The sequence below is a fragment of the Montipora foliosa genome, chromosome 12 (genome assembly GCF_036669935.1).
Source record: "Montipora foliosa isolate CH-2021 chromosome 12, ASM3666993v2, whole genome shotgun sequence".
Taxonomy (NCBI): Eukaryota; Metazoa; Cnidaria; class Anthozoa; order Scleractinia; family Acroporidae; genus Montipora; species Montipora foliosa.
This window is the reverse complement of record NC_090880.1, coordinates 18,646,882-18,657,760: the sequence shown is the minus strand read 5'-3', so window position 1 is coordinate 18,657,760 and position 10,879 is coordinate 18,646,882. Positions and strand designations below refer to the sequence as shown.

Below are 10,879 nucleotides of genomic sequence, written 5' to 3'. Positions count from 1 at the left end.
GGTAAAACAAAGCTCTTTTAGTCTCCCAGGACAATATGGCCGCCGTGTGACAAGGGCGAATGATGGTGTAACAAACTAATCCTCCGGGAATTAAAATTTATTTTGAAGCAAATACTTTCTTTTGTTTCAGTAATCCAATATGGCTGCTGGTTACGTGAGTGAAAACGCTCTATACTAACATGACATAGCCCCTAAATGCATGGATGAGTAAATTATTGTCTAAACTGATTAATAAATGAATCCGGTTTCCTTCAAACAAATGGCTCCTTTATTTAGCCAAAGTAGTCCAAGGCGAAACAATAAAAATGGAGAAAACTCTCCGACTAAAAATCTGTGCAGTTTACTGCGCGTTTGCGAGTAAAATAAGACTTGGAAAAACGAGTTAAATAGTTCCAAACCTATGTCAATTTGAAAACAAAACCTTGGATTAAATAGCCACATCTTAAAATGAGGTTATAAACGAGAGTAAAATATCGTTGTTCAAAAGCATCCGTAAAATATCTCCACCAAGTCCGGAGGAGCGGGTTAAAACCGAAAATTCGCTAGACATGCTATTCCACATTCGTATTCAGGTGCAAAAACCTGTCTGAGAAAAAGTTGGAAACGAGATTGTAAACAAAGAATATGATTCCATTGGTGGGAAATGCTCTCAAAAGAGATGGGCCCAAGCCGGTGTATAAACTCTGAATTCCACCTGATCTGTAGCTTTTAACAAAGCAGTCTATAGATCCTTTGTATACAAATTTCCCCTCGTTGCCGTCCGCTTGTATTCGCGATTTAACAACGTCCATTGGAAATGTCGCCGTCCATGACAGCATTCCCGCCAGACCGCCCGCGAAAATCGAGGCCAGTGGACCCACGTCGCCACGTGACTTTCTCTGTGCCAAACGATCGAGTAGGATTTCGTAAGAGCCAAAGTAGACTACAAATCCAGGAACATCACGAAGTACAAGGGGAAACATGCCTTGAAAAATGCCTTTGACTCCGGTTGTTTTGTAAATTTTGCGAACGCAGTCTATGCTTCCACGATATTGGGATGCCCTTGTTCGTTTCGCTGTAGAATTAAAGAAACGAGAGGGATTAGCACTTGCATAACGTGTTTTCGTTGACGACCGGCCGCCATATTGGTGGACCACATGGCGTCTTCATACCAAACTCTATAAAGTTGCGTGAAACGCTTCGACAAATAACTCAGAAGCGATGTACCGCACAGACCTAAGAATTAGAGAGGTGGTTGAAAGATTTGTTCCTTGTAACATCTCACGTTCTTGGCCTTTTTCACTGAATGATTTCGAATTTGTTTTTTTGTTGCGTGGTAGTGACACTATATATCTATAGTTTGCGGATACGAGAAGTGAAATAAAAAACAGAGCAGGCTCTGATCTTGGGTGTAACAAGATCATACTGCGCATCTTAATTTCTCCATTCGAGCACAACCACAATTCCTTGCGCCTTTGACCGCAGTCCCTTGCGTTGCGAAGAAAAATGTGTTCTCCTAATTCACTGCCTGCACAAATCACCTCTTTAACCCCCAAAAAATCTGCATAGGCATTGTTTTCGACTTCTCTTGGGACATTTTTATGTCCCATGAGAAATTGCAAACAATGGTTATGCAAAGGTTTTTGGGGGTAACAGAGGTGTATTATGAGATTGTGCGAGTACTGAATTAGATAGCTTCCTTCGTTCGTTCGCTTCAGGCTCACTCACTGCGGCAGCGGACAAACAATAGTACTTAATTACTTATGGCTCTTTACAACAACATTGTCACTCTATACAACAGTGAATTGCAACCTCTTTCATGTTCTTATTAACACTTTTAATATTATCGTGGACTTCGTAGAGCCCGCACACCAGCGGAACACATTGTCCATTCAAGACCAAGATAAACGACCTACAGTAGCTCGTAGATCGGTGTTACGGGGTTCTTCCCAGGGGCCCGTTCCTCGAAAGTCCCGAAAACTTTTCGGGCTCGAAAAGCCATTTAAGAAACTGCTAGCCGCTTATTTTGGAGAGCCGAACTTTTAACATGTTTTCAAGGTAACAAAAAGAAAAATAACACTGAAGTTTGACGAATTAAATCTTCTCCGTTCTTGAGATACAAAGGGTATTGTGACACCCGAAAATGGCCCGTAAAGTTTCGGGACTTTCGAGAAACGGGCCCCAGGACTTTGATTTTTCAGTCTGTTGTCCTTTCGCCCGTCGCCTAGCAACTAGTTTCCGTTTCCCATCCATCCCCACGGGTGTATTAAAGTAAAGCAACCATATTTAACGTCGATAACTCGTAACAGTAATTCAACTGACAAACCTGAGGTCGACGGTGCGCTCATTTTACTCCCCCCTCCCCATCAGTGCTCCGTTTTACGGGTATTTAAAGCTACTTAGCTACACGGAAAGGAAAGAAGTTGAAACAAGGATGCGAGATCCGGGAATCGAACTCAGGACCTCTTGCACCAAGGCCGCGCACTAACTGACTGTGCCATCCTTGCTCCTTAAGAGCAATCCTTGCTCCTTAAAATATTACACGTTGCATGGACTACTTAGCATAAATGGAGACCACCAAGTTACATTTTTTGTATTTATGTTAATTAGACCGTCCCACTGCCCTTATTTTGAAACAAATCAAATCGTCGTAGCGAGGCTAGAAAGAGGGTGGTCGATTTGAAAGCCTTTTTCACATTATTAACTTTGATAATGTTAGCCACTCTGGACATGAACTGAACAAAGTTTCATCAACACGATTAGAATTGTGGAGGTTTACCTTCCGTCTGCATCTGCAGTTTAATCTTGACAAGTTCCATGGGACAAACCACCCAGACCTGCGCTACTCCAGCAGCAGTCGCAGCAATAGAGAGGTGAAACAGCGAGGGTTTCTGATCCGGCTTTGTTGATAAAATATTCAACACGTTACCGTACACACCAAATAACATTGCATTTTGTAGCGCCACAGCCGCTAAGGGTGGAGCCATGCCCTTGAACAAACCAAATACCTGGAAACAGAAAATATAAAATGAAGATCTCAACATTTTTTACTCATAAACCTTTGACTGGCAACATTTTCGCCAGACTCAAGTCCTGTTCCTCCTAACTTTCATATCAGGCTGGGAGGGATGGGGGGGGGGGGGGGGGTCAGGATTTCAGGAATATTATCTATTACTTTATTAGTCCACATCGGCGAGAACCCCTGTCCACTGAGCCTCGGAGTTCACAAACAATAGGCTTGAATGTTGCCGCTGCGGAGTTTTCACCAGTGATGGCCCCGCAACAAACTACCCGTTTCAGCCACTTGACGCCGGGTCAGAGTAGCCCCCAGTTGCCGCAATTTGACGCTTGGATGACCATAGTGCAGGCAATTAAACAAAGTCTGTTGTTACCAAAAGTGGAGTGGATGAAGGTTAGCGGATATCCCCTAGAATATACAGAGTTCAAGACGAACTTCAGAGACAACATCGAGAGTCTAGTGTCTGACGAATCGCAAAAACTTACTCGGCTGCTAGTTCAGTGTACCGAGAGGGCAAAGAAAGCAATCAGAAGTTGCGTTAACTTACCGGTGGCTCAAAGGTACACAGAAGCATGCAGAACACTCCAGGAGAACTTTGGCCAGCCCCATATGATTACAGAGGCCCATACGGAAAGATTAAAGGAACTTTAAGTGCGGAAAGCAGACGCCCTATCCCACATGGAATTTGTGGGGGAAGACACCAGGAGGGTCCTAGCAAGTACGGGCCGTAACAACGCAAACCGTAACAATGAAGATGGATTAGTCATGCTGATGAGAAAGGTACCCGATGAAGGTCTGAAGAAAAAGTGGGTACACAGAGAGGGAGATCTTACCGTGCGTGAAGGACAAGCTGAGTATGCGGATTTTGTCGAGTTTCTTCGGAGAGTAGAGGGACATATCGACCATGACAACAGGTACGGACAAGAGTTGAGGTCATCTTTTGTCAGAAAAAGAGACAGGAGTGAATCTATCAAAGGAAAGCCAGAACGCCAGCCTAGAGTTACGGCGCTTGCCACTACAAGTGATCGGACCCGACAAAGCGCGAACACGTTACCCAGAGCATAACAGAAGTTGCGCCGATTGTTCTGGACTACATGGTGTCTGGAGATTCCGGGCCTTCAGAGGCGCACCGTTGAGTGAACGCCTCAGAACTGTTCGGCAGCACAAGCTCTGTAGAATGTCTTGACGACGGACATATTGCTAGGCAGTGTAGCCACTATCTGGTACGCTCTTCAGGAGAGAACGTTAGAGAAAACTCTCTCTGGGCTAAAAGTTGTGAAACACCAGAGAATCGAGTGCCTGGCAGTAACACGCGACAGCCTGTCACTAATCCTCATATTAATTTCGCATCCACAATGCGAAAGACAGTGAATGCGTTCACTTCCCTGGTTGTTGACGAGTCCAGAACTGCAAGGTCCAGCGGATCCGTAGCAGTTTGTTCGGTTAGAGAAAGTCGACCGAGAGTGTGCTTCAAAGTCGTTCCTGTTAAGATAAGCTGTCAAGGAAGCACAAAAGAAATAACCACTTACGATCTCTTGGACGGAGATTCTGATGCAACATTTTGTTTGCGAAGTCTGGTGGAAGATTTAGGCTTGAAAGACATGAAACCCACCAGCTTCACGGTGACGACTGCTAACCTTGAAGAGGAAAGATTCGGTCATGAAGTTAGGTTGGACATGAAGGGGATGAAAAGTTTCAGCCTACCAATGTTTTGACTACAGACTGTCTTCCAGTTGCACGAGGGCACGTACCCACCAACGAAGACTTAAGAGGAGATGGCTCCACTTTTCTGATGTCAACCTACCGAATACTGGGGACAAGAACGTAACCAGCCTGATTGGCGGTGATCGTCCAGACATCATTGATAAGCAGCAGCTAAACAAGAGAGAAGGGAAACACAGTGAACCCATGGCAGTGGACCCTCTATGGCCCCATTTGCAGAACCTGCAGGAGATCGTGTTCATGTGAACTTTACCCGTACAGATCAAGAAAGATTGAATGCGCAGTTGAAATGCATGTACGACAAAGAGTTCAATGAAGTTTCTGCTGACTTTGAAGAAGGCATATCCTTTGAGGACCGGAAAGCTCCAGAAATGGTGATCCTGGTGAATGGGCACTATCAGCTTACGTTTCCATTCCGTCAAGAAACACCTGACCTACCAAATAGTCTTCCAACGGCAGAAAGATGACTAACGTGGCGGAAAGGAAAGATGCAGAGATAACCAATATTCCGCAGCAAGTACACCACTACATAGTCGAGAAGTACTGAGCAGAAGGCGCATTGAGACAGGTGCCCGATGACATCTTGTTAACCTCAAACCGATCACGCTGTGTGGTATCCTAGGAAGCTAGAAGAAACGGAAGTAGTGTTTGATTGTGCCTCTCGGAGTGGTGGAATATCGTTAAACCAGCAGTTGTTAAGAGGACCAGAAAATACCAGTACCCTCACCTGATAGGAGTAATCGTCAGATTCAGAGTGGAAAAAATCGTGGTTACCGCAGATATGAAGAGCATGGAGCCAAATCATCACCGAGCGCAGCTGAGTACGCCCTTTACAGGAAGATGACTCAGGACAATAAGGAAGATTTCTCGCGAAAAGTAGTTGATGCCGTGTACAAAAGGGCTCGAAATTAACGAGAAAATCCAGTCGCAATTTTGCCTCAAGATACGAAAATTTAGTCCTGATTTTCGCAAACTTTAGTCGCAAAATCGTTGCGCTGCATTGTGTTGTCAGCGATTTCGTACAACAAAATACGAGCCCGCAATACTTGTGTGCAAAGAAACCGCTGAAAATGGCGAATGAGAAAAAGCCCCCCCATCCAGGAGGTCGGTAGCCTCAGATCGGTGCGTAGCAGGAGTTTATGGGGAGGGGGTAGGGAGAAAATTCGGGAAGAAAAAACCCTATTGCCTATTGCTCGGTCACTACATTAATTAAACATATTCCCCTGATTTGCATTTATTTGTTAGGTAAAATTACATTTTCCATTAATTGCAGCGACTAAAACTTCAGAAGAGACATCCTGTTGCTTTAATTTCACAGATTTCAAAATCCTGATCTTTTTCTTTGAAAAACTGTAGTAAGCAACCTTAAGTGGTATTCCACTTAATAATAATAATACTAATAATAATAATAATAATAATAATAATAATAATAATAATAATAATAATAATAATAATAATAATAATAATAATAATAATAAAAAATTGACTTGGATAAGATCAAAGAGGATGAAATAAAAACAAAACAATAAAGGAATATAAGCAAAGGCTTCGACTGATCCTAAAATCAAAACTAAATGGGAAAAACAAAATAACAGCTGGTCCAATAAATACATGGGCAGTGGCCGTATTCAGATATGGAGCAGTGGAAAGAGAGTGAGTTAAAAAACGTGGATAGGAAATCAAGGAAAACAATGACAATGTATGGAGCATTACATCCGAAGAGCGATGTGGACAGATTGTACATTAAGAGGAAAGAGGGAGGTAGAGGCATGATGAGTGTGGAGTGTTGCGTTAGAGAAGAAGAAAATAGTTTAGGTTTTTATGTTGCCAATTCTGAAGAAAACCTCATAAAGGGAGTTTCTGCAGCTGAAACAATCAATACGGAAGATACTTTAACAAGTGGAGAATTTAAACAAAACTGGACTGAAAAGAAAATGTATGGACAGTTCGTCAGGGAAATGCCGGAGAATGTTGATAACAATAAAACTTGGCAATGGTTATCCAAATGTGATCTGAAGATTGGGACAGAAGCATTGTTATGTGCTGCACAGGAACAGGCCATCAGGACAAACTATGTAAAGCACTACATCGATAAGACCAGTGAAAGCCCCCAGTGTAGATTATGTGGAAAAAAATGTGCAAGCATGCAACACTTAGTATGTAGATGTGTGAAATTGGCTCAGAAAGAATATAAGAGATGACACGACAATGTAGCAAAGAAAGTCCATTGGGATGAAGAATGCATTGGAGCATACAGAAAAGTGGTATGAATATGTCCCAGAAGGAGTAGTTGAAAATGAAGAAGTCAAAGTTTTGTGGGATATCAATGTTCAGTGTGACAATGTGATAGAGGCAAGAAGACCAGACATAATTGTAATTGACAAGAAAGAGCGAAAGGGGATACATCAATCTACTAGGCTCCCTTAAAAAATTAAAACCCTTTGCATATATTAGCATTACAGCCACCAAGGAACCCAATCACTGTGGATGGAAGTTATCAAATCCCTTTTCTAGTAACTTTCCCGGCAATTCTTGTGGTAGACATTACATTACCTTTTCATTCTTGACAATATTCATGAAACAGGAGAATGTACTGGTTGGAGCCTGCTTGCCTGCGACTGAACTCAGCACTTGCAGCCTGACCTGCACAGATTTTAGACAAGAATTAAAGAAATAAAGAGTGTGCTGGCAGAGTTTGCATAAAAATATGAGCAAGATATGTTCTTTTCCTTTCCTTTTTGGAACTAAGCATTACTCATTCCATATTAACCTCTGATCAGGCGTACTTTTTCTTAGACAAGGTGCGAGAAAAGTACGCTTGATCGCAGGTTAATTCCATATGGTATGGTAAACTATTACCATGGCAAGAAATTAATATCAAGCAGCATCTTGTAAAATAAGACAATCGCCATAATTCACAAATTTTCACAGAGCTCTGTACTCATCCATGATTGATTGACAAATAATTAATAACCAGCATTTGCATAAGGTACCACACCTACTATTGTAAGTATTTGCATTTAGGTAATTCTTTTTCACAAGGTGAGCCAATTTTTCTCAAGGAACATGTACAATATTGTTGAAACAGAACACAAAATTTCCCTTACTAACATGGCTTGTACATGTATGTACATAATGTTGGTTTAACAATATACTAACGTTTTGCCAATAAAATTATTATTAGTGAGAATGGCAATATACATGTATGATCATTAAAGCCTCCCAGCCGAAAAGCTGACTTGGCATCCCATCAGAATAGACCCAGTAAATTAATAGTTTTTTCTTCCACTAAAACGTGATTAACTTAATTCAGTTGTCAAAAGTAATCAATTAAAAAAAAAAGAAATTTATAACAGCAGAAGTTAATTAGATGATTGGAAATGATTAGGAAATGACATCTTTCTATTTACACCCACGATAACTGTGATATTAAAAACCAGGCCAAAAACTTTACTGTGGGCCAATAACACCAGAATCAAAATAATTTTTAGCTTCTACAATTTTCAACCTGTAACATTGTACTAGAACACATAATTCCTCTGAAATCACAATTTGTTTGTCTGTTACCTTCACAGTATCCAAGGGCTGAGAAACCACAACTCCTGCACATCCTACAAGGAGGTTACAAATCTCATTCAAAAGGTTTAAAATCTCATTCAGTGGGAAAGACTTTTTGACTGTTTTACTTTCTGGAAATTAAGTTTGTTTCATTTCTTTCTGTAATTTCAGTAATTAGGTATCTCAATACATACTTTATGCTAGCCATTTAAACATAAATAACTCTTAGGAAGACCATGTAACACTGACAACAATAATTTATGATTGTGATTGATTGAACAGGTCTTAACCCATTAACTCGTGGTGGCATCCTGGGCCATCTCAGGAATGAATAGGTTAAATGCATTTATTTACTATCGATGGTGGCAACTGTGTGACGTGTCGTGCCAAGGATAATAAGTTAGTTTCTTGGTAACAAATGAAAAAGAAATCGGAGTGATGACCTGCGTACAGTAGGATGCTATGATCATTAAACTACAAGGACTCCTGGCAAGCCAAACAAATTAAATATGGGTCCTTTAATATACAAATTAGGGTCTGAATCAAGGGGTCAACAAGGTAATTTGATTCAGCATAAATTCAGGTTGTAGGTTCAAATTGCTGCCTGGATCTCAGTTGTTTCTTTGCCCATTGCGGGTACACTGCAACCAACATATCTTAGAAAGCAAACAATAAAAAAAACAAGACAAAAGGGAGAAGTCAGGGTTCTAAATAGAATTTTGAAAAAGCTGTTGTCGTGTTATTTTCAACAATAAGACTGAAGTACAAAGGCTCGGAAACATGACCTTTGAACAGCCATTGCTGTGCTATTTTTGACTGAACTACAAAGGCTTGGAAATACCTTTTCCTTCATTCTTGGGTGGTATAATTTTTTTCTCATTTTTTTCCAAACACCTTTTTGCGCATTTTTAAATCTGTTCAGTGGGTCTCAGAATTGAAATCACCACTTTCCAAACCAGAAAACTATAATACAGTAGTTATTAGTGATTACCAACTGGCAATCACAACGCTTTACTTGGAGAAAAAATGAAGGATCCCTGGTTGGTCAGCCTTTCGCTTTGCAGTTTTCGCGGCCATGTTTGGAACCCACCATCTGCGAGTGGCCTGGGCTAGAATCTTTCAAATTTACTAAGGTGGCTCTGTGAAGCCCTTCAAATACAGTGATTGTTCAGTCATTCTGTGGAGAGGCTATGCAACAAGAAAATTTGCAAAAGCAACTAACATTTAAATACTTTACACATTTAATCACTCCAAAAGTCATTCTTTTATTTGCAACATTGATTAACAAACTGATTTACTGAACGAAGTGCTTTAAAGCTGTAACACTTATTAGTGACACCTGTGACAGGTGTTATGGGTTACAAGTTCTATTGAGAACCCCATGATCCTCATGCAATGAATAACAAATCAGTCATTCTTGTTTACTGAATGAAATACATTTTTCAGGTGTCTGTATAAAGAAACAAAATGCTTATACTGTCAAAATAAAAACAAGTATCACTTCTCCCTTTCATCTATAACCCACACTTCAAAATTAATGTACATTTATTTTATTCAACATTAGTCCTTTCACGAGAACACATAAGCCAAAAAAATTAACCATTTCCCAACTGAGTGGCTATCAAAGAGCAAATAAGTGTTAATGACTTATATAATTTAGTTGCCTCAAGATCTAGAGTATAAAGAGATTTGTAAATCCCATTTTCTCCACAAATTGGTAACCTATAACCTCTTAACTAGCAAAATGAAAAAACATGAAGCTTAATTACCAGCAAACCAGCCAGCTATGAACTCTTGAGCAATTTCCATCCTCTGAGTATACGAACATCATTAGATAAAAATATATCTGATCACCTCTTTTCGCAAAGATTCATTTTAAGGCGCCGGCGGGAGCAGCCAGAATCTTCTGCCATTCCGGCCGGCTAAAAATAAACTTCAAGACAATAGGGAAGCGAATTGCCACATCCACCCTGTGACGACCCTGTGACCGCCTTCCGCGATATCGTTTTATCGTGTCAGCGGTCGCTCACAACGACATGGCTGGATTTGATGTCAAGTTCTACAAGCAATGCTTAAATTGAAAAAATTATCTAAGTTTCTAAATCGAGGAAAACTACAGAATGTAGGGCGACTATTTTCTTTATTCCTCGTTCTTCAAAGACAGTCACATGGTTCACATCATCTTCATTCATTAAGTTAAAATGAAGTATAAATATGAACAGTCAGATGGAGTGAGAAGCAAAAAGTGGCAATAAAATATTTACAAAAATTATCCCTGACTCAGGATTACAAACAGAAACAATGTGAAAGTATCGGATTAAATTTTCAAGATCTCTTGAGATGCAAATGTTTACTGTTTTTACCACAAGAAAGACCTTAATTTTCCAGGTAAATGTAAAAAGCGATCAGTGTAAAACGCAGACTGCAGACTGCAGACCGGGGGTAAAATGCAGACTGAGGTTATAATTTAACTGTTGAAAAAACCCAAATCCATTAGAAATGCTAACAGTTAAGCCTAAATATTGTTTTAGGCCTAAGGTTAGCATTTCTAAGGGGTTTGGGCTTTTTCAACAGTGACGTTATAACCTCAGTCTGCACTTA

General features: G+C 40.5%; 1 protein-coding gene across 2 annotated transcripts; it reads right to left on the bottom strand.

Annotated features, from left to right (window-relative positions):
- Positions 1-248: 248 nt before the first annotated feature.
- LOC137979733 (mitochondrial basic amino acids transporter-like) lies at positions 249-10,282 on the bottom strand. 2 transcript variants are annotated; one of them, XM_068827067.1, is made up of 5 exons: positions 10,048-10,282; positions 8,288-8,331; positions 7,274-7,363; positions 2,759-2,987; positions 249-1,054 (listed from the first exon to the last, which is right to left on the bottom strand). In XM_068827067.1, exons 1-5 carry the CDS (start codon positions 10,085-10,087, stop codon positions 552-554), a joined length of 906 nt encoding a protein of 301 aa, XP_068683168.1. In that variant the 5' UTR covers positions 10,088-10,282; the 3' UTR covers positions 249-551. The 2 variants fall into 2 exon arrangements, with proteins under 2 accessions (XP_068683168.1, XP_068683169.1); XM_068827068.1 differs by lacking the exon at positions 8,288-8,331 and having other exon boundaries at positions 400-1,054; positions 10,048-10,186.
- Positions 10,283-10,879: the final 597 nt, after the last annotated feature.

Coding starts and splice junctions, on each gene's coding strand:
- LOC137979733 (XM_068827067.1), bottom strand. CDS start 10,087: ATGGAAATTGCTCAAGAGTTCATAGCTGGCTGGTTTGCTG. Junction 7,364..8,287: donor AGCCCTTGGATACTGTGAAG/GTAACAGACAAA, acceptor AAATCTGTGCAG/GTCAGGCTGCAAGTGCTGAG. Junction 1,055..2,758: donor ACTGCAGATGCAGACGGAAG/GTAAACCTCCAC, acceptor TTAATTCTACAG/CGAAACGAACAAGGGCATCC.